This window comes from Crocodylus siamensis, chromosome 2 (genome assembly GCF_052110815.1).
Source record: "Crocodylus siamensis isolate JL-2025a chromosome 2, ASM5211081v1, whole genome shotgun sequence".
NCBI classification, from domain to species: domain Eukaryota; kingdom Metazoa; phylum Chordata; order Crocodylia; family Crocodylidae; genus Crocodylus; species Crocodylus siamensis.
The window spans coordinates 282,466,428-282,494,316 of NC_143396.1; the positions used below are offsets into that span (position 1 = coordinate 282,466,428).

The 27,889-nt window shown below is 47.3% G+C and overlaps 1 protein-coding gene across 1 annotated transcript in view; it reads left to right on the plus strand.

Moving 5' to 3' along the window:
- The first annotated feature begins 224 nt into the window (after nt 1–224).
- Nucleotides 225–27,889, plus strand: part of KCNH5 (potassium voltage-gated channel subfamily H member 5) — a 275,224-nt gene continuing 247,559 nt past the window's right edge. Inside the window, exon 1 of the mRNA XM_090034229.1 lies at nt 225–628. Coding sequence (XP_089890355.1) covers nt 556–628 — 73 coding nt within the window. The 5' untranslated portion in view covers nt 225–555. The remainder of the gene's footprint in view (nt 629–27,889) is intronic.

A 27,889-nucleotide genomic window follows, 5' to 3' on the forward strand; every position in this document is an offset into this window, starting at 1 on the left:
CGCCCATAGGGCGCTGTTATCGCCTCTCACAAGGCGCCCGAGGGGCCAAGACACGGACGAAGCCGGTGGGCGACCAGGCCGTCCCCTCGCGCCCGGCCTGTCCCTCGTGGCCACACGTGCGGGGCGGGGACGCTTCGGGCGGCTTCTGGGGGCCGGGCAGAGCGGGAAGAAAGCCCTCGCCAGCCGCAGCCCTCAGCCTGCCGCGGTGCGTGACACGGCTCCCGGCCCGGGAGGCGGCGCCGCCGGCTGGGCCCGCCCCGCGGCCGCGGGCAGGTGCAGGAGGGGCAGCGCCCGGACATGCCGCCGCCCGGGCCCGGCAGCGGCGGCGGCGGCGGCGCGGGGCTCGTGGGGCCGGGCAGGGCGCAGGCGCGCCCCGCGTGGAGCCCGCAGTGCCGGAGCGCGGTGCGCGGCACAGCCCCAGCCCCAGCCCCAGCCCGAGCGCCTCTACCATGAGCTGCCGCGTCCTCCGCAGCGCTCCTCACCGGCACCGGGCGCCACACACCCGCCGAGCCCCCTCCCGCCGGCCGCTCCCGGGCCCCGCTCCGCACGCGCAGGATGCCGGGCGGCAAGCGCGGGCTCGTGGCGCCGCAGAACACCTTCCTGGAGAACATCGTGCGGCGCTCCAGCGGTGAGCCCGGCCGCGGGCGGGCGGGCAGGGCGGGCGGGACCGGGCGAGCCGCGGGGGGCCCCGCTCCGCGCCGCCGCCGCCGCCTCCCAACTTTCCCCGGCGCCGCGCGCTGCCCCGACAGCGGAGTTTGTCCGTGCCCCCGCCTGCCTGTGCCTCTCTCCGTCTCGTCCTCCTTCCCTTCCGCCTCTTGCCTTCAGTCTGCCCCTCTCTTCCCGTGTCTGCCGCCGCCTTCGCGGTGCTTCTCTCTTTCCTTCGGTCGGGCTCCCCGGTTCCGCGGGTCGTAACAGAGGCACCGGCTGCTTCTTGCTCGTCGCTGGTCTCAGCCCTCTAGTATTGTGCGAGACGTCGAGCTGCGTTTTAATGCTTTGAGTTTTTGGAGCGATGCTGAGAAGGAACAGCGCGGAGAGCACATTTTGAAATGATGTCTTTGCTCTTCCTGCCCTTCTTTCTGTCTCCTTCTGTCTGCTGGTCTTTCTCGTTCTGTTCGTTGTAACGGAGTCGCCGGTTTCTTCTTGCTAATCTGCGGTCAAAGCCCTCTAGTATTCTCTGAGACATCAAATTGTGTGTTAATGCTTTGACTTTTTGGACCAATGTTGAGGATAATGGATCGGAGAGCAAATTTTGAAATTATCTTTCCCTTTTCCTTTCATCTTCGATTTATTATAACAGAGTCACAGGTTTCCTTCTGTTATCCTGTGGTCTAAGCCCCCTAGTATTTTGCGGCACATTAAGTCTGGAATCTGTGGCAAGGACTTATAGTGAGGATTTATAGTGATTTTTGGTGGTGGTAATCCTGCAGGCGTGCAAACATGAAGGGTGCTGTCTGCTGTTCCACATCCGCAGGCTCCATCAGTAGAAACGCTGGTGGTCCTGTAGCTTTTCAAGTTCCAGGGCTGTAAAATTATTGATCAGTTTGGGAATTTATTTTACCCTTTCAGCATCTCGGAAACCAGTCAGGAACGTTGCATGCAGCCCCTCAGCTTAAAGCAGTGATGTGGGCACAGGTCGTGCCCCTGGGGATTGGTACACATTAGGCCAAATGCTTTTCTTTACCTAGTCTGTACACAGGCAAATTCTGATTCAAGCGCATGGGCTCTTGTGTGAATGAAGTCTGAAAACAGACCTCAGAATTTAGCCCACTGAAGTCTTACAAGAGGTTTCACTCCGGACAAAAAGTATAGACCGAAAGGAATCAAAACTCATGGCAGAGGTGATATCTTTTATTAGACCAACTAGATAATTGCAACCCACCCCTCCTCCTGCAGATCAGCGTTTATGTAGTAGCATGAATCAATTTAGGTAGACAGAGCCCCAGGTGGATAGCATTTAAAAAAGTTGCCGAGTGTAGTGTTAACAAGTACACACATGCAGTTTCAAATCCCATAAATCATCATCCCTTTCACCCCTTCAGTTGTAGTGTTGGGTCTACTTCCCAGCTCTGCCTGAAGTGGTTGGGTCTGGTGGGTTACGGTTGATTTTGAGTTCAGAAACGGGTTTAGGGAGCTGATTATGTTCCCAGTGAAGACGGTGGGAATGCTGCCATATGCCTTCAGTGGGAACAAGGCAGGGACCTGTGCTTTGGTTGAAGGATGTTCTGCTTGGTGATTAAATGTCAGCTTCATAAAAAAAACAGCAAACATTTTTGCCTTCCCCTTGCACTCTTACTATCAAGCTATGTGATGTGATTGACTGCTGATTCGGTGTCACGTTCAGTAGCTGATGGATTGCTGAAAGCTAGGGGTTCTTGCAGCAGTGTATGCACCAGAATATTAAATGCAAGACTGAGTAATCGTGCATTTGGTGTATACCTTTCCTCAAAGCATTGGGTGGATTTTAATTAAAGTTCACAATGTTACTAAGCAGGTACAAATGAACATTCACATTCTAGTTTAACACCAATGAGGAAACTGAGGCACAGGCGGTTCAGTTGTTTTACCCTATGTTCATGCAGCAGGTCACTAGCAGGGAACAAAATACGAGCGTCTTAGTTTTTAGGTCTTTCCTAATGAATTCTTTAGTAAGGGGTGAGGCTTCAAAAAGAATGGCCAATAAGTTTTTTGTTTGTTTGTTTGTTTTTAAACTGTGTCTTTAAAACGTATTATTTTCCATCTCATTTTAAATTTGACTGAAAAATGGGAATTTGGGATTTCTCATATTGGATCAAGTAATTGATTCCTGTAGTTAGCCTGCCTGATTCAGGAAGGGACAAAAAACTCTCCCTAATGCGCCAATCCATTTTGGAAAATGATGTATAGATTGGGACTTGCTTTCTGGAGCATGTAGGTGATCAGTTTTATGCCCTGAAGCATGAAGTTAGATTATCCTTCCTTTATTAACCACTGAAGTTGTCATGGTCATAACATTATTCTATTCTTTTTAGAAATAACCTCGTTCATTAACAGTGAGTTTCCCATCTAATGGGCCAAACTAAATGGGCTGCGAGTGGTATTCCTTAATATTGCTCAAGTAGCCCTGCTTGCTACATGGTAAGGAGAAGTTGTCCCTTTTTCAGTATATGGCAGGGTTTTAGTCAACGATGTAGAATCCTGTGTATGAAATACTCCTATTTTATTTTTGCATACACTTGTTTGCAGTCATTTTGAGAGATTTTTCAGTGTCACCGTGTAAAACGGGATAAAGAAAAAGAATTTTTTTTATTGTTTAGAATCGCTTCTGTATCTTCAATTCCTCAATGACGTTCCCTCTAAATTTTTTCCAGGGTAAAAAAAAGGAAAAGAAATACTATTCTGAAAAGTTCTCTTATCATATGTGAAATCCCATCATACTTTTTCTTGGCCATAAATCTCAACTGAATAACTTTGCTTTTCTGTACAAAATTTATAGTATCTTTAACATGTGGAAAGCTGGCACTGGCACTGTTTGTGACGGTGGGAGTTGTGTGCACATATTGAGTGTGGTAGATAGACTTTGGTGTTAAAAACAGTCATATGTTTTATTTTCAGCATGAATTGGAAATTTTGTCTCTTAGGAATCTCAAGTACCATTTTTCTCCCCAACTTTGACAACAAAATAGATTAATGCCAGAGATCCCACGATGAGATGGTCATGATTTAAAATGCATATTAAAAAAATACATTGACCACTACTTCTCTGTTGTTTGTATGCTGGAATGGGCTTCTGGGAACGCCTTGTTAAAATTATGGCTTCCTGCTGAAAAGTGTGGGAAGATTTGTCGGTGGTTTCCTTTTTGTCTTGGGATGTTCACTTCATTCTCTTCTTCAAGCTAATCTTTTATCGCTCTGAAGCTTAGAAAACCAGCATAACTTGTCTTCTGGACTGTACCGTGTTACTTCATCAGGTGCATTGGAAAATTTAAAGGGTTTTGCAATAGTAGCAAATTGTTCACTTACACCCCCTCCCCCCCGAATTGATGTCATCCCAAGCTAAACACCCTGCAATGATATGAATGTGATGAGTATGTTTTTTAGGGGTATAAAGAAAACATGTCCGCTGAGGACCTATGGTCTAATAAAAAATATAATCTTTCTCTGAAGTTCATTGTGCCGTGGACCAAATCCTGCTTGCTGATCATATACCATTGTCTTCCTCCTGCTAATGGTTGTGAGAGAGCTCGCGTAAAAGAGAAAATACTAGATCTGAATTTGGTTCTTCTGGGTTCAGGGGTCCTTGCTGCCTCGAGTATTTCTTGGATGAAGGAGAAAATCTTTTGTCATTGTACCAGGGTGGAATAGTTACTGCTGTTTTCTTTTATGTTTATTAAAATTTGGGGGTTTAATAAGGGCTTTCCTTAAGACAGGGGTTGTCAGCTGGGGGTACGCGTATCCCTGGGGGTAGTTGGGAAGGCCCCAGGGGGTACCTGGTTGCAGCACGGAGAAGTGGGTGCACTTGGGAAGTGTGCTGCCACGTGCTGCTGCCTGACTCCCCCCTCCCCCCCGGTTGACCAGTCACTGGGAGACCTCCCCCCCACCCCATCATCAACCAGCTGCTGGGGGACCCTCTCTTCCTCCACTTGTTCAGGGTGTGCAGGCCAGGAGAGGGACCCACCAGAAGGGGTACACTCCTTAAAAAAGGTTGAAAACCCCTGTCTTAAGGCAAGGAGAAAGCTTCACAGCAGTCTCATGTTTTTTACTGCTTCTCCATGAGTAGAGCACCCCCTGACACTAACCTGAGATCAGCATATTGGAGAAGGGACCTGGCTCTAGACATTGGCAAGTTTTGACTCCAGAGCTGAATTTTGTGGCTCAAGCCTATCTTTATTACAGACCAGGAAAGCCAGATGTAGAAGTTAAGTACTGAGTTGTATTAAGATGAGAGAAGAACTGTATCCTCACAGTTCAATTTCACCTTTTGCATAATCCATCAGTGCCATCCCAAGCCTGTTTGTTATAAACCGGCTTATTGGAACGGTGTGGATTTGTAACAAGTTTTACCCTTGGGAGTTCATTACAAAATGCAAAAGCAGCCTGCAAATGTGCAAACCCAGGTTAAAGATGAGTAGCAATAATCACTGTCTGTATTCTTTCTATTAACACTTGAAAGCTCAATTAAAAATGTATGCTGTTGTGCTAGATCTTGTAGAGGTATGTATAAAGGTATGGCTCTGCTGAAGGCAGTGGGGGTCTTGCTGCGACTTCAGTGTAGCTAGGGTTTCATTTGTGCACTCTGTCCTGAAGAATTCACTCTTTAGCATCACGAGCATGCAGTCAGATCCATAATACCCATAGGGATGAGTTCTCTTTTCCAGCTGGAGCTTCAGTGGTTTTGGTGGGGTCTGTTGTTTTTTGTTTGTTTGTTTGTTTTTGGGGGGTGGGGGTTGAACCAGTGATAAGACTGACACTGATTGCAAGTTAAGTAGAGGAAATGGGTGCAAGCAATCGCAGACCAAATTTAGACACTTTATTGATTTATCAGAGTCTGTCAATGGATAAAACAGGAGCCAGCATTCCTCTTCTACCCCTCAACTAGCCATTGTGAGTTGCCTGATCTCTCGTAAGCACTGTGACAAGCCTGGTAGGGGAGGAGAAATAAAAAATTTACTGGGGATTCTTGTGCAACTGAAATGCAGTTAATGTTCTCTCCAGTGTGAAACTTAGCAGAGACACGAAGTATGATCCTCATGCTATGAGTATAATTGCTTAAGTATAACGGGCTATAAACTGGGCCAATTTAATTAGCAGTCCAGCTCCATTGACTATACAGAGGTTAGCCCAGAGATAATATTGTTCCAGTAAGATTATATAATTAGTGGTTGCTTTAGTTTTTCAAATGCACAGCCTTCCCGTTGAAATAACCAATTAGTTGCCATTGGAATTTGATTTATAAATCAATACATGGATTGAATTGGAACCTGGATGGCATTATGCAATGCAGATGATGAATATACAAACTCCCTTCTTCTCCAGGCTACTTTTCTCTGTTGAGCCTGATCCTGAAGCTGTAAGTGCATGAGATCCTTCTTAAAGAGTTGTGTTAATACAGCTCCAGGTCTTTAATATGTAGAGTGCTTTTAATAAAGTCAATATTTGTCCATGAAAATTGTATACCAGTATAATAATTAAGAAAAATGAAGAATATCATCTTGCTGGACAAGGGAATCGCAACATTTTTTCACTGATATTTGATTAACTGTTCTTTAATGCAGGTCTCTATTAAGTTTTTTAACATGTGCATATATTTTCTTCTTTCCAAGCCAGTGAGAGCAGGATGCTGGAACTAGAGAGGCGTTGTTACGTCTTTTCTGGGACAGCTTTGAACAGTATTTAGTACTTGCCACAAGAGGTCACTGTAAGTGTTGTTGCATCTACAGATTAGTGCATAACTCTGAAAGGAAATAGTAAAATGAAATTATTGGCTTTTAGATTAAACATTTAATTTGTTATTGCTATTGGAAGACAGATATAGCCAAGGAATAATGTAAGAAATTGAATTGAAGAAGAAATGTGTTTAATTTGTCTAGTTTATGCTACTACAATTTGGTAGTTAGCCAGAATGTAATGCCTGTTTGTCCTTTTTTAAAAAACAAACTAATAAAAGAGTATTTTCTGATTTGAGGGCTATGTTTAAGAGATAATATTGAAGATACATCTTTGAAATTAAATTCTAACTTGCATTTTCAAAATCTTATAGAATCACAGAAAATCATGTTTGGAAGGAACCTCAGGAGATCTCCGACATGCTGCTCAAAGCAAGACGATCACCAACCATATTATCCCAGCCAACAGTTTGTCTACCCAGGTCTTTAAAACCTCCAAGGATGGAAATTCTGCCGCCCCTCTGGGTAGCCCATTCCCATGCTTTATTACCCTCTTAATGAGACAGTTTTTCATAATATCTAACTTAAACTTCTCTTGCTGCAGCTGGAGACCATTGCTCCTTGTTCTGTCATCTGCCACCACTGAGAGAGTCTAACCCTGTCCCTTTTGTAACTGCCCTTCAGGTAGCCGAAAGCTGTTTTTAAATCCCCTGTCAGTCTTCTCTTCACCAGACTAAATAAACCCAGGTCCCTCAGCCTCTCCTCAGGATTCACATACCCCAGCCCTCTTAACAATTTTCATTGCTCGCTTCTGCTCTCCCTCCCGGTTTATTCACAGCTTTTCTGTAGTGGGTTGCCCAGAACTGGACACAGTTTTTCCAGTGTGCTGAACAGAGGGGAAGAATCACTTCCCTTGGTCTGCTGACAACGCTTCTACCAACGCAGCCCAGCATGCCATAAGCCTTCTTTGCAAAAAGGTCATGCTCTTGGCTCATATCCAGCTTATTGTCCACTGTAACCCCCAGGTCCTCTCCTGCAGAGCTGCTGCTTAGCCAGTTAGTTTGTGCTGTCCTAAGTGCAGGACTTGGCAGTCTTCCCGATTTGAAATTCATGAGATTTCTTTTGGTCCAGTCCTCCAACTTGTCTAGGTCATTCTGAATCCTAGCTCTACCCTTCAGTGTACCTACTACTCCCCCGCAACTTGTTGTCATCCACAAACTTACTGAGGGTGCAACCCATCCCATTGTTGATGAAGACTTTGGACAACATTGGCCCCACAGCTGACCCCTGGGGCACTCCACTTGAGACTGACTGCCAACCAGACTTTGAGCTATTGATTGCTACCCTTTGAGCTGATGATCCATCCAGTTTTGTATCCACCTTATAGTCCATTCGTCCAGCCTGGACTTTCTTTGTTTGCTTGTGAGAATGGGAGACCATATCAAAAGCCTTATTAAAGGCAAGGTATATCATGTCCAGTGCTTTCCTCACATCCACGGAGCCAGTCATCTTATCGTAGAAGGCAATCAGGTTGGTCAGGCATGACTTGCCTTGGGTGCATCCATGCTGACTCTTCTTAATCACCTTCTCCCCCAAGCACTTAGAAATGGCTTCCTTGAGGACTTACTTTCCTTGAGGACTTGCTCCAACTTTTCCAGGGACTGAAGTTAGGCTGACTGGCCTGTAGGTCCCCCTTCTTCCCTTTCTTAAAGATGGGCACTATATTTGCCCTTTTCCAAATAGTGAGGACCTATCCCAATCACCACAAGTTTTCAAAGATAATGACCAGCTGCTCTGCAGTCACATCGGCCAACTCCCTCAGCACTTTTCGCTGCATTGAGTCTGGCCCCCTGGATTTGTACTTGTCCAGTTTTTCTAAATGATCCCTAACCTGCTCTTTCACCACTCCTGGCTGCTCACCTCCTCCCCAGACTGCTGCCAGGTGCAGTAGTCTGGAAGCTGACATTGCCTGTGAAGACTGAGGTGAAAAGGGCTTTGAGCACACGAGCCTTTTATTTATCGTCTGTCTAGATTGCCTCTCCCATTCAGTAAAGGACCCACACTTTCCCCCATCTTCCTCTTGTTGCTGACTTGTAGAAACCCTTCTTGTTACCCTTCATGATCCTTGCTTGCTGCAACTCCAATTGCATGTTGGCCTTCCTAACTTCATTCCTACATGCCCGAGTAATACTCCTATACTCCTCCCTAGTCATCTGTCCAAGTTTTTACTTTTTGTAAGCTCCCTTTTTGTGTTTTAGCTTACTGAAGAGTTCCCGGCTAAGCTGGTTTTCTGCCACACTTGCTAGTCTTCCTGCACAGGGGGGTGGTTTGTTCTTGTGTCCTCAGTAAGGTTTCTTTATGTCTGATTTTCTTCTACTCAGTAACTTATGTTAATGACTAACTATATTTGGAGAGCTAAGCCTAGAAAAACTAGGCTTTAAGGCCAAGTCCTGCAGTCCTTATTGGGTGGGGGGAGGGGGTCCGGCTCAGCTCAGATGAGTTTTGCCTCAGTGGGGTGAGTATAATCAGATTTAGAATTGAAATCTCCCATGCGAGTCTGACAGCGGTATATGCTTAAAATGACGAGCCTAATCCTACTGATTTGTGAATAGCCCCCCTGACTCGTTGCGAGTTGTGACTCAGGAGAAGAGAGCTCGATCCTAATGCCTGTTGTATGTAGCACTTAGCTTTCAAGGAGTTGTCAGTCATTCACAAGAACCATGGAGCTAGTGAAAAATCCAACAAAATTCTTAGACAAAACACATTTCTTGACATGCATTGAGTTTGATAGCATGACTCATAGTTTCACATACGTAACTGATTGCAGGATTAGCCTGTGTTGGAGGAACTACAAGTAAGGGCCAGACTTTTCCAAATGAGAAGTTTAAAGTTTGGATGCTATTTAGGTATTGGTTTGATGTTCCCCCACCTCCTCCCAACCCGAGATACTCAAAGCCCCGTTGTTCTTAGTTGGAGCTGTGTAGTGCTCAGGAACCTGAAAAAGTAGGTAGGTTCCAGAAAAAGGTCACAATCCTGTACAGACTTACAGCTGTCCTTAGCTTTGTGCATATGAATTGTGCCATTTACTTTAATGGGATACTTGTCTGCATGCAGTTAAGTACATGCCTTTGCAGAGTCAGTCATTCTCCCCCCCCCCCCCCCGCCATTAATTATTCTGGAAAGAATTAATAATACAAGGTGGTATAAAGGTTTGCCATTCATCTTCCAGCCTTCATTCTTAATTGCATTACCTTCTGTATTGCACTAAGGTTTACTATAACTTAGTAAATAGGTATGTGGCGGGGTTTCATACCAGATAGTTCAAATCCCACTGGCTTCACAGCTGTGAGTAGCCCCGTTTGAATGTAAGGTGATTGTCTCCATGAGCAAGGCAAGACGGATCTGGCTCGGTGGCACTGTGCGTAATTTTCGTGAAGAAACAAATTTGGCAAACAGCTTATGGGTAGTTTCTTTGTATTTGAGGCGATAATTGGCAAAGGCATGGACTAATTTAGAAGCCAAGGAGTGGCATAAAATATGTGATCAGAATCTAGTGACATGGATTTTTTCAGACAAGTTGTGGGGCAATCTGTCGTCTTTATTGATATAAAGTCCTATTAAAGCCAGTGAGAGTTTGGCCTTGCTAAGAACTGAAGGATCAGGCCATACTTGGGAACACATGCCTGTGTACTGTTGTTATAATCCCCACTGAATGTTTAGAGAATAAATTAAATCCTGATTACCGTATTTTCTTTTTGAGTTTTCCCTCTGCATTGCTCGAAGTGCTGTGTGCTGAATTAAGTGACACAGCCTACGTGCTGATGAAACCTGGGGATTTATATTGGAGTCCCCAGTTTTATACTTTGGGGAGCTGCAATGTGGGCAGGGACTCTGCCGTTGTAGAGCACCCAGTGCAGTAGCACCCTGTTCCTGAGATTGTCCTCGATCTGCTTTTGAGATGTAACTGTCTCATAATGACACTACAGATATCAGGAGTGGAAAAGTGTTATTTGGCCTTGTTGAGCTGGTCTTCTGAGTCTGCCTTGGGTGAATTTGGAAAGACTGATATCCTAGGAGGCATGAGAAAAAACAGCTTTGTTAAGAAATGCCTAATTGTCTCTGGGGCTAGGGAGAGATGGTCAAAAAGCCAGAGCCAGAATTGATTCAATTTTTGCAGGTTAGTCTAACCTGCGTAGATTGAACTGGTTTGCAAGTGAACAGATGTTCCTTTTGATCCTGGAAATGCAGGCACATGCTGTGGCTCAGGCTAGAAGCCGGGGGGTGCTAGAGCAGCCCTCCCTTCCCTTCAGGCTGGAGGGAAGCTAAAGTGAGGGAGGCATGGCCAAGCTCCAGCAGGCTGAATATGATTGAGGAGGGGTTTAAATCCCCACCCTGGCCTGCAGGGACCCCAGCTGGGTTGTGCCTGGCTTTTCCCCTCTGCTTGTGGCTCAGCATGACCTGAGACCCCCAGAGCTCCCCCCCAGCCAGTGGGCGATCCCGTTATGTCCCCCTGCCCTGCTCCAGCCTGCAGTGCAGCCCCCCCCATCCCACTGGGAAAAGGCTTGCACTCCCTGGGATGTCATTTCTTCCCCCTTGCTGGGATGGGGACCTGGCCAGATGCCAGCCAGCATGACCACCTGAGGGGAAGGAGGCAGGGATGGGTTTTATTCCCCCCTGCATCCCCTCTTCCTCCAGGGGACCACAGCTAGGGTCTGCCAGCCCTGGCTATAGCCTCCACTGCTTGCACTTGCCAGGCAGACCCAAGCTGGGGTCCCCCACAGGGGAGGGGATGGAAGGTGGAATAAACCCACTCCCTGCCCCCTTCCCCACAGGGAGCCACGCCAGCCGGTGTCTGGCCATGTGCCCACCCCTGCTGCTGGACCGGCGAGGCTGGGGGGGGAATGATGTCCTGGGTAATGCAGTCCCCACTAGTGCCACCGCTGCTGCTTGCCCCGTGCAGTCTATGGCAGTGCAGCTCCCCTGCTGGGAAGAGGATTGCAGTCCCCAGGACACCATATGGGGGCTGCTGCCCTGACAGAGAGTGAGCAGTGGAGGCAGCGGTTGGGGCTGGCAGACCCTGGCTGTGGTCCCCTAGGGGGAGAGTGGACAAAGGAGGGAATAAATCCCCTCCCTGCCCCCCTTCCCTCAGGAGGCCATGCTGGCCAGCCTCTAGTCAGGTCCCCACCTCTGCCACTGCAGCAGTGAAGGGGAAGACGAGGGAGGAAGAGGCCTTGGACTACTAAACCAAGCAGCACTCACAAGTACAGCCCAGCCTAGACCGACGAGTGGAACAAATACGCAGGTAAGCGACAGGGGCCAGTGCACACATCCACAGGAGGCCTCAGATGCCTCTACACAAACGCTCATAGTATGGGAAACAAGCAGGAGGAACTTACCCTCCTGCTAGCTGACACCAACCCAGACATGGTGGGGCTCAGTGAAACATGGTGGGACCCAACGCACGACTGGGCGGTGAATATCAAGGGCTATAGGCTGTACAGGAGGGACAGGACAGGGAGGAAAGGAGGGGCTGTGATGCTCTACATTAGGGAGGAATACACATCCTCATCAGGTAGCACAGAGTCAGAGGGGGGGCACACGGAAGTGCTCTGGGTTGGGATACAAGGCAGTCGAGGGGAAAGAGACTTAATAGTGGGGGTCTACTACAGACCTCCCAACCAAGGGGAAGAGCTAGAACAGGAATTCTTAAGTCAGCTCACAGAGGCAGTTAGGTCAAAGGACGTGGTCATCATGGGCAACCTAAACTTTCCAGACATCTGCTGGGGAGAGCAGTCAGCCAGGTCTCACCGTTCACGTAGGTTGCTAGCCCAAACGCAGAACCTTCATCTAACCCAGGAGGTGCACAGCCCCACCAGGAGAGATGCCTCGTTGGACATGGTGCTGGCCATGGGTGATGACCTGGTGAGGGGGCTGCGGGTGCTTGACCACCTGGGTGACAGTGACCAAAGGCCTGCAGCAAGGCAGCAGCCCTGGATTGCAGGAAGGCAGACTTCAATGAGCTAAGGAGAATAGTTGGGGAAGCACTGAGGTCCCGGAGGGGAGGGGAGCCAGGTGTCCAAGGAGAGTGGTCGCTCCTTAAGGAGATGATCCTCCAAGCCCAAAGGGAGGTAATCCCAACACAGATCAAAGGGGGCAGGAGGGTGCAAAAGCCCCGATGGCTCACCAAAAGTATCTGGGAATGTCTCCTAGCTAAAAGGGAGGCGTACACCCAATGGAAGGGAGGGGCCATCACCAGGACAGACTATACTGCGGTTGCTCAGGGCTGCAGGGGGGCAGTCAGGAAGGCCAAGGCAAAGATGGGACTGGGACTACCTTTCCAGATCAAGGACAACAAGAAGTCCTTTTTTAAATACACAGGGGGCAAAAAGAAGTTACCGGGTAATATGGGGCCCCTGCAAGACACGCTAGGAAATTTGGTCGTCACACCAGATGACAAAGCTAACCTATTTAACGACTTCTTTGCCTCCATTTTCCTGAGCAGAGACCAGATCAGCCCCTCCACTGGGCCCCCTTCAGGCCCCAGGGTAGGTGCACCTAGGCCAAGGGTCAGGGAAGATCTATTGGGGAACTTCCGGAGGGACTGAGTGTATTCAAATCGGCTGGTCCAGATGATCTCCACCCCAGAGTGCTGAGGGAATTAGCTGAGGTCATTGTGGGACCCCTGGCACGGCTGTACGAGCACTCGTGGTGCTCTGGTGTGGTGCCAGAGGACTGCAAGAGGGCCAATGTGGTTCCCATCTTCAAAAAAGGGAGGAAGGAGGACCCGGGGAACTATAGGCCAGTTAGTCTTACCTCAATCCTGGGCAAGCTTTTTGCAAGAATTATTCTGGCGCATGTCCACGAGGGGCCAGCAGGGGACTACATGCTTAGGGGCAACCAAAACAGGTTCATTAGAGGCAGGTCCTGTCAGACCAACCTGGTGGCCTTCTATGACCAGGTCACCAGATCCTTAGATGCAGGGGTAGCAGTGGACTTAGTCTTCCTGGACTTTTGGAAGGCCTTCGACACTGTCTCTCACCCCGTTCTCATTAAGAAACTGGGGGGCTGTGGTGTCGACACCTACACAGTCAAATAGGTCACTAACTGGCTGGAGGGCCACACCCAGCGAGTGGTAGTGGACGGGTCATTTTCGACCTGGAGGGATGTGGGCAGTGGGGTCCCCCAGGGCTCGGTCCTCGGGCCCGCACTGTTCAACATCTTCATCAGTGACCTGGATGAGGGGGTAAATAGCACCCTGTTCAAATTTTCTGATGACGCTAAGATGTGGGGGGATGTGGGCACGTTAGAAGGGAGGAATAGGCTGCAATCAGACCTAGACAGGTTACAGGGGTGGGCAGATGAGAATAGGATGGGATTCAACACCGACAAGTGCAAGGTGCTGCACCTGGGGAGGAAGAACCAGCACCACACCTACAGGCTGGGGAACTCCCTTCTCATCAGTGCAGAGGCAGATAAGGATCTTGGAGTCATCATTGGTGGCAAGATGAACAGTGTGGGGATGCAGTCAAGGCCAACCGTACCTTGTCATGCATCCACAGGTGCATCTCGAGCAGGTCCAAGGAGGTGATCCTCCCCCTCTGTGCAGCACTGGTCAGGTCACAGCTGGAGTACTGCATCCAGTTCTGGCGCTCCTGGCGCACTGGGCCCAGAGGAGGCCACTGGTATGATCAGGGGGCAGGAGGGCAGGCCCTACGAGGAGAGGCTATGGGACCTGAACCTGTTCAGCCTCCTCAAGAGAAGGCTGAGAGGGGATCTAGTGGCCTGTTACAAACTAGTCAGGGGGGACCAGCAGGCACTGGGGGAGTCCCTGTTCCCCCGAGCACCACCAGGGGTGACTAGAAATAATGGTTGCAAACTGGCAGAGGGTAAATTCAGACTAGACATCAGGAGGCACTACTTCACGGTCAGGGCGGCTAGGATCTGGAACCAACTTCCAAGTAATGTGGAGCTGGCTCCTACGTTGGGGGTCTTTAAGACAAGGCTGGACAGTCATCTTGCTGGGGTCATTTGACCCCTCCGTACGCTTTCCTGCCATGGCAGGGGGTCGGATTTGATGATCTGCTCAGGTCCCTTCCGACCCTACTAACTATGAAACTGGGTTTCGGAAAGGACCTGAGATGGACTGCTGTGCCCCAGGGTCTGTGCTGGTGGGACAGGCTGCGGGGAATCAAACCCCTTCTCTGGCCAGTTCACTTCAGGCTACTGCCAGGGCTTGCCATGTCCCCCCCCCCCCACACTCTATCGGCAATGTGGGGGGTGGTAAATGCTTGACAGGGGCTGCTCTGATTCTGCCTGATGGACTGGGGTTCTGGGGGGAGAGGTGGGGAGGGGGAATAAACCCCCTATGTGCCCCCTTTGTCTCAGGGGGCAATGCCTGGCCATGCCTGCATCCCTGCCCTGCAGCAGTGAGTGGAGGGATGCAGGCTACTCCACCCTGGCCAGGTAGACCCCAGCTGGGGTCCATGCTGGTAGGACAGGTGAGGGAGAGGGGAATAAACTAGGGGTGCACTGATAGAGATTTTTGGGGTCGATACTGATAGCCAATTTTTAAGGAGGCATATCAGCTGATACTGATCTAATTTCTGATACCAACGCAACAGCTTGGAGAGCTGCATGCAGCTGGTAAGTCTAGTGTGGTGGAAGGGAAGGGTAGAAGGAGGGGGCATGAGGGGGCAGATCAAGGACTCCGTGGTGAGGGAGGAGTGGGTTTGGGGCTTGGACAGGGGCTGGGGCAGGCATGGGATGGAGCTGCAGCTCATCCAGGGGTCATGGGGGGGGGGCACAGGGGAGCAGATCAAGGCCCTCGTGGTGAGGAAGGAGTGGGGCTTGAACAGGAGCTAGAGGAAGTGCTGCCCTCTAGGCAGGTGTAGGACAGTGGTAGCTCGTCTGGGTGTGCATAGGATGGGGGCCGTTTCCACCACTGCGTGCTGCTCATCCAGGAGCCCCTGGTCCAGCACTCACCTGCTCATTTTGTGGCTCCTGCTGCTGCTCCCACTGTTCATCTGGGAGGACATGCGGGGGGGGGGGTGTGCCCCTAGATCTGCGTGGGGTGGGGTGCGCTGAGACTAGGGCTGTGTGGGGCTCTTCCCAGCCCACCATGCCCTGTGCAGATATGGGGGCATCTCCTGGATGAGTGGCGGGAGCAGCTGCAGGAGCCACTGGATGAGCAGCAGACCAGCGGCTCCTGCTTGAGTGGTACGCAGCGGTGGGAGCCGCCCCCTCAGATGAGCCACCACTCCATCCTGCGCCTGCTCTGCCAAGGCTTACTTTAGCCCCTGTCCCAGCTGCACTCCTCCCTCACTGTGGGAGCCTTGATCCGCTCCCCCTTGCACCTTCCCTTCTTACCAGCTGCATGCAGCTCGTCAAGCTGCCCGGCTGTGCTGTGCTGCAGCTGTGCGCACACGGGTGTTTATCAGCCAAATTATCAGACCAATGTCTGATATGATCAATTTTCTTTATATTGGTGTCGATCCAGTATTGGACTGATGGATCTTTAGAATAAACCTCTTCCCTCTCTCCTTTGCCTTAGTGGGGGCAGCATCTGGCCATGCCCCCATGCCTGGTGCAGCGAGGGAGCAGAGGGGTGGGGCCAGCCCTGCTTTCTGGAGGAGAGGGCACAGCCCAGCCCAGAATGGAAGAGCACGCTGGGATGCTGGGTGACTCTGGCTTAACTTAAACCAGGAAGGGGTCTGGGACAGAAGTTCCATAAACTCATTTGACCTCAGTCAGTTAAATCTGATACTACATTCAACCAGGTTTATCTTAAACCAGTTTCGGCCATTTTGAAGCTTGTTTATGTGCACTGAATGCAGTAGCGGCCTTAGGGGAGGGCAAACTGGGCGGTTGCCCAGGGCCCCACGCTTCATAAAAATAAAAATTAATTACACTGAATATTTGTATTATCAGTATTGTGCTAAGATACTTACTTTGCCCTATCCGTGAAACTGCAATGAAAATTGAAATAAAAAATGTCCGACGGGCTTATAGGTCATCAAAATTAAGCCTCTAAGGGGCCCCGAATGACTTTCTTGCCCAGGCTCAGTAGCCCTAAGGCCACCACTGCTGAACATCTTTCTGTTGCAGGTTTAAACCAATTTCTGCTCACTTCAACTGGTTTATGTGTAACTTCTATCCCAAGCCTAAGGGAAATTTTTGGTGCAAACATAATGGGTGATCTGCAACACTATGCCAGTGTTTAGACTAGTGATTCTTAACCAAGAGGCCTTTCCTGCCAGAAATGTGAGGAATTAAGCAGATAAGTGCAGTCTTAGCTTGTCCCTGCCTGGCTGATTCCCCATTCCTGCTGCCTAGCCTCTGTGCAAGGAGGTAAGCATTGTCACCTATAAATTAGTTTTTGAAATTCTGTGCCACTCAGTTCACAAAAATTATGGAGAGGTGCCTCAAGTCCAAAAAGGAAGAGAACCATTGAACCCCTAACTTGGACTCTGCTTCTGCAAGCTGTTCCACTTGGGTAAACCACTCCATCTGTGCAGAGGCCCCTTGACTTTAATTGAACTCTGCTTTTATAGATCAACTTGCAGAACTAGGATCTTTTGTTGCATTCTGCAAGACTGCATGACTTAGTCTGAGCACTTGAAAAGGTCCATGGATGAAGTTCAGTAGAACATCATTGTTTGTCTGAGTCAGGACTTGATTAGATTGCCTGAAAGAAAATCAGATAGAGAGTGATAAAAAATTCTCACAAGTCTCTCTCTCTTTTTTTTTTTTTCCCCCCCCCCAAAAATCCCGTGAGTTTTGCAAGAGTAGGGAGAGCAGACTGCAGGAATATGCTGAACTCTGTTTGGTTATCGGGACAGTTGATTGACAGTCATGTAAATGGTTTGGGGCTTTTGTAAGAAAGTGTTAAGAACGAGCCGAAGTTGAAATCAAATTCCAAGCATTTCCGTGCAGTCTGTCAGACCCTTGCTGTGCTTGCTCTGTGTAGGAAGTGCAGTACGTTTGAAGAACAGCTACGTGCAAAATTGCTTGGATTAGGAGTCTATTCATATGGGGAATTTTTTTTGTAAACTTACTCTTATTTCTGCTTGTGTTATTGAATCTTTGATTTTGTACATCTTCTAATTCCAACAGACCTGTCCGGTTCCTTAAAATGTTAGCTGCAGATTCTCATGGGAGGAGATGTATGTACAAAGTGGTGATTTTTCTTATACCCAGCAAACTATACTCGAGCATTCCTAATAAAAGATCATTGAAGCCCATGTTTTTCACTTGACTAAACACATCTCTTAGAATGATTTAGGTATTCTTGTTTTCCCGTCATTACATAATGTGCATTTTTATAATACTTTGAGGTGTTTGGAAAAAAAAAAAAACTTGTACAGCTTGCTTGCTTTTTTTTTTTTTTTTTTAAGTGAGATTCTTGGGTCCAGCAGAAAGCTGAAAATTAGCTGTTGCAACATCATATAAAATAAGATTAAAAGCACAGTACTGAACAACATAGGCGACTGCTACCTTTTAATGTAAAGCAGTTTATATGCAAAATAGAAGCATGAGAAATATTTACATGAACCATGGGACATTTGCTAATTGTGTTCATTTGGTAGCACAATTACTTGTCATCTGTATTAAAGTTCATGAATATGAACTCATTAGAAACCTGCTGACTTACCTAAGATGTTATAGGAACTCTTTTCGCGACAGGCTTGTCACTTGTTTGAGACCTGCATCCCTGTTTTCTTACAGACATCAGGGCTTTACAAGTATCTATTAAAATAACTTATACATCCCACAGAATTGCACTTCAGGTTTTCTGCAGCATGTGAACCAGGGGGCATGGAGGAAAAATAACTTGGGGTAGCCCATCAGACAAGCTTAGAAATCATAAAAAATGACTCTTATCTCTAAGGAGATGGAAAGGGGAAGTGCATTTTCAGTACATCGGTGAAATCCAAGCAAGATTGAATATATTACTAGATATTTCCGCATAACCATTATGAAAGTTTTAAAGGTAGCTGCGTGCTCATCTCTTCAGGGATGGATCTATTGTCGGTTTGCTAATTTGAAATGTAGGGGTAGAGAATTTTCTGTGCGGGACAAGACCACTAGTCTATTGAATTTGACCACTGCTGAATGCAGGATACTAATACAGAATGGTCCAGATAGGTGAAGTTTATAGAACAAGTAAACAAGTGTCATATTTTGCAGTAACATAAAAGCAGCTGTCTCATGCAAATTCAGTGCTGCATAGCCCAGGAAATAATGTCTTTTTTCTCGCATACAGCAGTGCACAGTTTGCCAGGGGCCTCACTGAGGATGCAGAGAGGTGGAGGATGTGGGTATCACTTACAGCTCATAAGACTGTACATTTCTTTTAAAATCTGACTTGTGTGATATAGATCTCCAGGGCTTTGTACTGCAATCTGTGCTCATGGGAGTAGCTCCACAATATGCGAAGAGCTGTTATACTAATTTTTGGAGTATGAGCAGGGTTCACTTTGGCTATGTATTTTTAGGTAAATGTCTGGAAATTACGTGTGTACCATTTCGGTAATGCAAGAATGAAGGCTACTTTGAATGTTGCTATATTTTTCTTTACTTAGTTCTTTATTGTAGAGTTCTCTTCATTCTAAACTAATATATGTTAGGGTTAATTTGTAACATTTACTAATTTTACTCTGTTGCTAAAAGCTAAGAAAACCTAAAATAGGGATTCCTCGCATTTCCTGAAACTAAAATAAAAAGGGATTCATCTGTGTCTCAACTAGAGATTGAATTTCTGTGGTCCAGGAAGAATCATTTTTAGACGCTTCTGCGTCCAAACTCTTTGTGCACTGAAATGCACAATCTAAACCTATCCTTCCTTAGACTTACGATGTATCTGAGTCTGGAGCTCACATCCAGTGAAAAGAGTGAACCTGTTTGTGAAGGGTAGCCAGAAATACTGAACTTCTCTGCTCATCTGAGTATTACAGAGTTTGTTTGTTTTTTACAACCCAAATATCAATAGAGAAGCAGCCTGGTTTCCTGATACTGTACCTGTTCTGTCTAGCTATAGTGATGAAATATCCATGACCTTCATATTAGATGAGTTTAATCTTGGGTGCGTGTGGGCTCCACAGCAGTTACTCTTCCGATCCAGAAAACACACAAGTGACTCCCACTTGTTCACAGATCCTTTTTGCTTACTCCTTATTCTCTCCTGAAGCAAACTTAAGGCATGAGTCTGAAAAGATAAAACTCTCAATGCGTTAATATCCAGGCACCTGTGAGACGGTCTGTCCCCGTATAACCCAATGGACCTCCTTCCCTCCCTTTCTACTTCCCTTGTCTTCTGTATTCTAATTTTTCACTCCTTATACTTTGCTTTCTGCATGTCCTTTCACAGTGTCTGATAAAGTGGGCTATAGCTCATGAAAGTTTGCGGTGTGTGTGTTTGTATATGTATATTAGGGCTGTGCGAAGCTTTGGTAGCTGAATCGATTTGGAGGAGATTCGGATCGATTCACGGACCAAATTTCTGAATCCAAATGGAATTGGGAGACCATGTAAAAGCTCTGAATTGATTCGAAGCATCCAAATCGATTTGGAAAAGTTTTGGAAAAAGATTCGGCCAATTCGAAGATTTGGCTGTAGTCTAAATAGGCAACTGACAAGTCTGTTGGGGTGGGGGGAGGTGCTCTGCCCTACTACCGCTTGCCCAGCTGGGGCAGGGTGGGGGGGAGGGATGCGGGTGCGGCTTGCTCCAGGCGGAAGGAGGCAGCCAGCATCAGGGCATAGCCCCTCCTGCCAGCGCTGCTGTGCCCGCGTTCCACGCCCTTCTGCACCGGCTGGCATGTGGCATCAGGGCCCTAATTCCCACTGCTAGCGTGGGCGCGGCAGCGCTGGGAGTGGGGGCTCTGCCCTGCTGCCACCCGGAGTGAGCCACGCCTGCATTGCACTCCCAAGCCAGCTGGGCAAGTGGCAGTAGGGCAGAGCCCCTGCAGTTCCCCACGCCGGGGTAGAGGCAGACACAGCTGGGGGAGCCGCGGGAGAAGCCCCCATGGCTGCCCTGCCTGGCCCAGCCTCTTGGTACTTAAAAAAAGCCCCGCATTCACTGGCTCTAGCAGCGGTGACTGGGACCTCTGGTTGCCAAGCTCCCAGACAGCGCGTAGCACCCTGCTGAGCCATGCTGCCATGCAGGTGCCAGGTGAGGGGGGCAATCCCCACTGCCCTGTGCTGTGCGGGGGACTCTGCCATGAGCACCCAGAGGCCCCAATCGCTGCTCCTGCATGCAGTTAGTGTGGGGCTTCTTATTTTTTTTTATTATTATTATTTTTTTTTAAGAGTGCTCGGAGGCTGGGGCCAGGCAGGGCAGCCAAGGAGGGGCTTCTCCATGGCTTCCCCACTTGGGGAGAGGCAGACAGCTGGAGGAGCTGTGGGAGAACTGACTGGCTGTGCCTGCCTCTCCCTGGCTGATCCGAATCGCGAATCTGTCTGAATCGGTGCCAAATCTTCCAAAGCTGATTCAGGTGAATCAGTTCAGGACGGTGATCCGAATCAAAACACTGTCCTCCTTATCAGCCAAATCTGAATTGAATAGTTCCCTATTCACGCAGACCTAATGTGTATGTGTGTGTAATTGATGAACTAAACAGTTGCAAATCAGCAGGACCTGGTGGCATTCCCTCGAGGGTCCTGAAGGAGCTCAGATTGGAAATTGCTCTTTTTCCATTGTTCAGATTGGAAATGCAAGCTAGCACTAAAAACAGCCTCTGTATCAGAGGACTTGAGGCTTGTCAGTGTTGTGACTCCAGTATTTAAAAAGGGCTTTAGAGGGAACTTGGGGAACTGCAGGCCAGTAAGCCTAACTTCCATGCCTGAGAAACTGGTTGAAACAATAATTAAAAAAAAAAGTTCAGCACACATGACTCTCTGGAAAGACGTAAACGTGGCTTTGTCCGAGGGAAATCATGCCTCCTCTACCTACTAGAGTTCTTTGAGGGTGTCTGTAAGCAGGTGGATTGGGGCACACTATATTTGGACTTCCAAAAAGTCTTTGACCAGCTCCCCTATCAGAGGCGGTTAGCTAAATTAGGTAGTCATGGGATTACAGAGATTGTCCGCTTGTGGATTAGAAATTGGCTCCAAGATAGAAAGCAAAGAATGGTCAGTTTTCAGGACAGAAAAAAGTAAAAAGGAGGGTTCCCCAGGGACTTGGGTTTGAACCAGTGCTGTTTAACATATTCATATATTCATAAACAATCTGGAAAAAGGGGGTGCATAGCAAGGTGGCCAGGTATTCAGATGACACAAAATTATTCAGTGATGAAGACCAAGGCAGACTCTGAGAAAGTACAAAAGGATCTGGCGTGACTGAGCGAATGGACAACTAAATGACAGATGAAATTCAGTGTAGATAAGTGTAAAGTGGTGCACCTGGCCAGAAATAACTGTTATTATACCTATACTCTGATGGGTTCTATGTTACCAGTTACTGCACAGGAAAGAGGTCTGAGGGTCATTGTGGATGGTTGTCTAAAAACATCAGCTCAGTGCTCAGCAGCTGTCAAAAAGGCAAAGAAAATGTTAGGGGTTATTAAGGCAATTGTAAACAACACGGAAAGTATCATTATGCACCTTTAGAAATCCCTGGTGTGTCCACACCTTGAATACTGTGTTCTGGTGCCCACACCTCTGAAAGGGTACGTAAGAATTAGAAAAGGTCCAGAGAAGGCCAGCAAGGATGATTAAGTGGTATGCAGGGGTTTCCATGTGAGGAGACACTAAAGAGGCTAGCCCTATTCGTTTGAGAAAGGAGACCCTTAAGGGGGGACACGTTAAAATGCTCCAGTGTGGGTGGGAGGGGGGTGTTGGTAATGGGCAGTGCCTGTTGGGAATACGGCTGTGGTGCTGTGGAGGGTCTGGACAGCAGGGGAGACTGCTTAACCACTTCCTTGCCTCTTCTCAGCAGTAGAATGACAAATTTAAGCTGAAGGGTGCAGCACCCAAAATATCATCTTCAGAGGTCTTTGGCTGTGGCACAGGGGTGTTCAGAAAGAACCCATGAGTGTTTAGAGTGGGAAACATAACGTGGGTCTTGGCCAAAACTGTCCTGCAACAACTGAAGATGGAGAAGAACCAAAGCTAATATTATTCATCCACTTCTCAGCAAATGTAGCAATCAGATTTAACTGAAATGAAAAGCAGAATCCACCGGTAGCAACACAATGCTGATCTTAGCGGCAGAAACAGTGGTGATGGATACCCTGGAAATTCCTTAGTTAGGAAGGTAGCCAAGTAGGCTGCAAAATTGTTGGACCAGGGCAAATAGGTAAATGTAGTCCAGAAATAGCTGTTATGACTATGGTCACTGCAGGAACCTAGATGTTCCTCCTTGATATAATTATCAGGCCTGTGCAAAGCAGCTAGTATTCACTTCAAATTGAGGTTGGGCTGATTCGGGGGGACAGTGATTTGATTTGGTGATTCGAATCATTGTCCTGATTCCATTCGGATGAATCTGATTTGAAGATTGAGCAGCAGCTGAATCTCTTGATCAGCCAAGCCAGGCCAGGCCCATCCCCTGCCCCTCTCCCAGCCCAGCATTGGCTGCCCCGCTCACCCCAGCTCCCAGTACTTGGGGGGGGGGGAAGCCCCAGCTCAGCAGATGCTGCTGGGCGGGGGGCGATCCCAACTGCATGAGCCCCCTAACCTCTCACCCTACTCCCCCAGCCCCGCCATGGGTGCCCTGCATGGGCCAGCTCTGGCCCTTTAAGGGAAAAAAAAACTCTGAAGAAACTTCGGGACTCATCGCGCCTGCTGGCGGGGGGGCGATCCCTACTGCCCTGTGCCATGTGGGGGGCTCTGCAGGAGCCCCTGAAGCCCCAAGACTGCACCAGGAACGGTGAGGCCTGGGGCTTTTCTCAGTTTTATTTTTTTTATTTTTTTATAATGAACAATAAATATTCATTGTTACATAGAGGATTTAGAGCAAGAACTCCCAGGTTCTACTTCTGCTTGGCCACTGGTGGACACAGCCTTGTGAGAGCCAGGTAATGTCATGCCACAGTTACTGTCCAGTGCATACTTGATTAATACTGCTTTGTGAATAAAAATGAAGAGGTTGGTTTTTTTTGTTTTTGTTCTTGTTTTTTTTTACTGAAAACAGCTGAATATTAAATGTAGTACTTGATCTCTATTTAATCTGTGTACTTTTGGAGGGGGGGTTTCAGAATTATTGAAATCCTTGTGCACATATCTCCATAGAATTGTTAGGAAAAAAATATATGCGACAATGGGTGACAACACTTCCAGCATGTAGAAGGGGCAGCTAAATTTAATTTATGTAGAAGTTCTGGTTATCCTGTAAAATTTGGTAATTCCCCACCACTCCTTTCTTTCCTCCTCTTTCAGGAAAAGCCTAAACATCATAGGGACTATAAAAGAATTATTAAACAAAGTAGGGTGATGTGTCTTTGATGGAGAAAAAGAACTCTTTCATGAATAAAACTGAGTGAAATATAGTTTTGTATCAAAGTACGCATTCATGTAGTTGGGATATTAGACTGCTGACACATGATATTGTTAAAGCAGCATGTTTTAGATAACATTTTAAACACAGGGGCTAGGGATGGACATTACACACAAAGCAGTTTAAGGGATCAGAATCTGGTTTTAACCTGTAGCAGAACATAAGTTCAGTGCAAATAAACCAGTTTCAAAATGGCTGAAACTGATTTAAGATAAACCTGGTTGAATGTACTGTCACGCTTAACTGATTTGGGTCAAACCAATTTATGTAGTGCCTGTCCCAGACCCCTTCCTGGTTTAAGTTAAACCACTGCAGCAGCCCTGATGCTTTGCAGCCCTGGGCTGTGATCTCTGCTCCAGAGATCAGGGCTGGTCTTGCCCCTCTGCTCCCTAGCCAGAGCTCCACTGCAGGTACAGCAGGATCTGCCTGGCTTCCCCCTGCCTCTTCTCACCCCCCCCCCCACCTTGCTGCTCACTGCTTAAGCAGGTGTGCCCCCCTTCCTCCCTCCCATCTCCCACAGCACAAAGCCCAGTCCCATGGACCCTAGGTATGTGGTATGCTAGCTAATGCTGAGGGGGGGGGGGGTGTGTGTGTGTGTGTGTGTGTGTGTGTGTGTGTGTGTGTGCGTGTGTTCAATTTCACTGGGACAGGCAGACAGAACATTGTCCACTCAGGGCTTTTTAGAGCTAATCAGCAGGTCAGCTGGTAATGTTTATCCCTTCCTTCCTTGGAAAAAGGTGTTTAAGAAGAGCTTGAACTAATGAGAGAGGCTTTTGTTTTGTTGATGGGCTGATAAACACTGTTATCAGCTCCCTGATGGGTCCCTCACCTATCAGGTTTTCTGCAGACGGGAGAGGGAGATTGAAAAGCTCAGTATCATCAACAGATGCATGCACTGTATCACGCCTCTTTGCATCAGAGTGCTGGTTGGGTCTGGCAACACACCTGCCCCTTGAGCAGGGAGGATGGTGCAAGCAGACCTTCTTAATTTGAATATCCTGCTGTGGCCTGGCCATACCCCTGCCCCACACCCTGCTCAGCACTAAAGAAGGGGAGGGAGGGCTTCTCTAGCCTGCTTCCCCCTCTTCCCCCGGCTTCTAGCCTGAGCCACTGCAGGTGTGCGCCTGCATTTCTTCAGCCCAGAGGGAATGTGTGGATTCAAACTGGTTCAACCTAGGCAGGTTAGACCAATCTGCAAAGATTGAATCAATTCAGGCTCAGGCCTTTTTGAAAGTCTGTCCCTAGCGTACATGCTGCCTTTCTTTTATCAAATGTTGAGAGATGATGTTGAAGATAAAAAATAAAAATAATTTGTATGTTTGTTTTCCTTCATCCTGAGCTTTTTGATAACGATTGAGTTAGTGCATTGCTCATAACATTTTGCTTGATTTCATATTTTTAATGAAAAATCAATCAAACTCCATTAAGTCTCTTGTATGGATTTGGTCAGGCATAGTTAATAAATACCCTTGATCACGCTGAAATCCCAAGATGTAATGCAGTTTAAGTGTTCAAAAATATAATACCAAGCACGCCATATGTCTGATGTTGACTGTAACATCCATCTTATTCTGTGCAGATTGCATTTTCAGGCAATTACATAACAGGGATCTAGAATCGAGATTTAGCTGTTGGCAGATTTGTGTAACCAGTTAACTGGATTATGGGACCTCTTGTCTTCCCCTCCATGTGTCTCAAAGCTACATGATATCCTTGAGGAATGTTGTATGTGAGTCAGCTAAAAGAAGTGTATAATAGCAAAGGTCAGCTCCTTTCTGATGATCAGTGTATTCCTCCATTTTCATCTGGTCATGTCAAAAACTACGTAGAAAAGATAATCCTAAAAAAGGAAAGTAATTTCTTTTCTGACCAAATCAATCCTGCTTTTGGTCAGAAGTCACGTAATATCTGTGACGTCACACCCTCTCTCCCTGCATTGGATCGTCCTGCAAAGGAACGTCCAGATTTCACACCAGAATCTTGAACATCTGTGGTTAGCTTCCAGGCTACTGGGATTACCTGGAATTAATTGGGGATGACAATTTTGCAGAAACATCAGTATTTCTTGTAAATGGGTGCAGGTGGCTTTCAAACACACTGCATACAAATCAAATCAAGACATCAAAAATCTCGCATTCAGATTTAGAAATGCCACTGGGTGCTACTGATGGGTACATGTCTTGTGACTGTAGCTGGGTTGCCAGGATAAAACAACTGTTCTCCTAAAGAACCTCTGATAATGTTTCTGAAGATTAAACATCTCTTTTGCACTATGATTTTCTTGGGATGTGGGTTTTTTTGGGATGTGTGTTTTTGTTTTTGTTTTTTTTATGGACTCTGCTCTGCAGCCTGTTTGATCCTTTTTTCTAACCACAGCAGTTAGCAACAGGCAATCTCATATTATACCTGGTTAAATACTGTTGGTTTAAATGTTGAACCCTCACCCAAATATTATTGGGATAACTTCTGCCTAAAGAGTAAGTGAATAAATGGGGTATAGCAAGTGAATAAATGGGGTAAGGAGGGGGAAAATCCCTTTTAAAAACAGGATGAATATGGTGCAGAGTGAAAAGCAGTCATTGTGCTCAGACTAGAGAGGAGAGGGGGAAAAGAAGTCCTTGGGATAGACTGTATGGGTAAGATTATAATTGTCTTGAAGTGAATAGCAAAACTTCCTTTGACTTCAGCAGTATAAATTTCAAGCCATATTGTTCTTGTTTGTGTTGCGGTAATACAGTGGAGTCTAGGGCTTCTGTGCATTCAGTAGAAATTCAGAATGAACAAATGTTTCATGCTGCAAAGCAGGAACCCTCAAAATTCACAAGGTTTTTAAAAGCAGCTCATAAAAACACTTTTTTGATCAACTCAAATTTCATGAGTCTACAAACACTAAATTTCACAGAACCCAAACCTCCAGTCCTCCCCTCAGTTTTCCTTAAATATTTTTCACTGTGCTTCCCATGTGAAAATTCAGTAAATCTTCAGAGTACTTAGTCAACAGTTCAGGGATGTAAAGTATGAGAGAGAGAGAAAAAAAAAACTCAACACCTTTTTTCAGAATATTGTCCACATTCAATAGAACAATGTTTGGATTAGATATGCTACATTCAAGATTAGAAACCATGAGTGAGAGCAAAGCTGAACTGCAGTTTCTTGATTATCTTTTCTTACATAACTGTATTGAAAAAATAAAAGCAGTCAGCATAATTGTTCTTTAGCTATTATAAGAACTGTGAAAAATTCCACACTGGCGTTTTCTCTGATTTTTCTCTGTGCTGAGAAGGGTATTTTTTTATTTTCACTGCAGTTTTGTGCACTAGGGAGTTGTCATGGCTCTGTTTTAGCTCTTATGCACCAGTCCGGTAGTCACAGTTCCTGAGTCCATAGCTGCAAAAAACATTTATGCCATGATTATCCAATTTTAGAGCCCCTGGGGAACACATGCCACACAGGCCGTGGACCCTGGGCCACATGCTGCACAGGCTGCGTGCCATGGGTCTGCAGGGGCTCCGAGCCCTGCCACCCAAACAGCATTATTTCCCTCGCACCCACTGCTGCTGCTGTGCGAGCCCTCCTGTTGCCACCACTGCCCAAGCCGTTTCCAACCCATCCTTTCCCTGCAACGGCTGCCACGAGGGCTGTGAGGCCAGCAGGCCTCCTGCCACGTGGTCTCGTCTTAGAGACCCGGGCCACTGCCACCACAGCAGCTGGAGCAAGGGTGGCAATGGCAGCTGGCAGCAGCCAGGGGTTTGTATATTAACCCCTTGTGGGCCACTTACCACCTGTAGGCCACGAGTCGCGCAGCCCTGATTTGTACAATGCTGCAATCTGGCCATGGACTGTAATTTGAGAACCTGCTTTGGACCATGCTGACAACCCTGTACTAGGAACGTGTGCATTGCTGATGAAGGCATCATGCCATAGGAGTGCATTTGAGGAAACTGAGTATTTATCACTTCTGAAATACCTTGCTTAAAGGATTTCAGGAGGAATTGGTCCAAACTGGTAAATAAAAGCTATTTTAGGACCGTCTCCT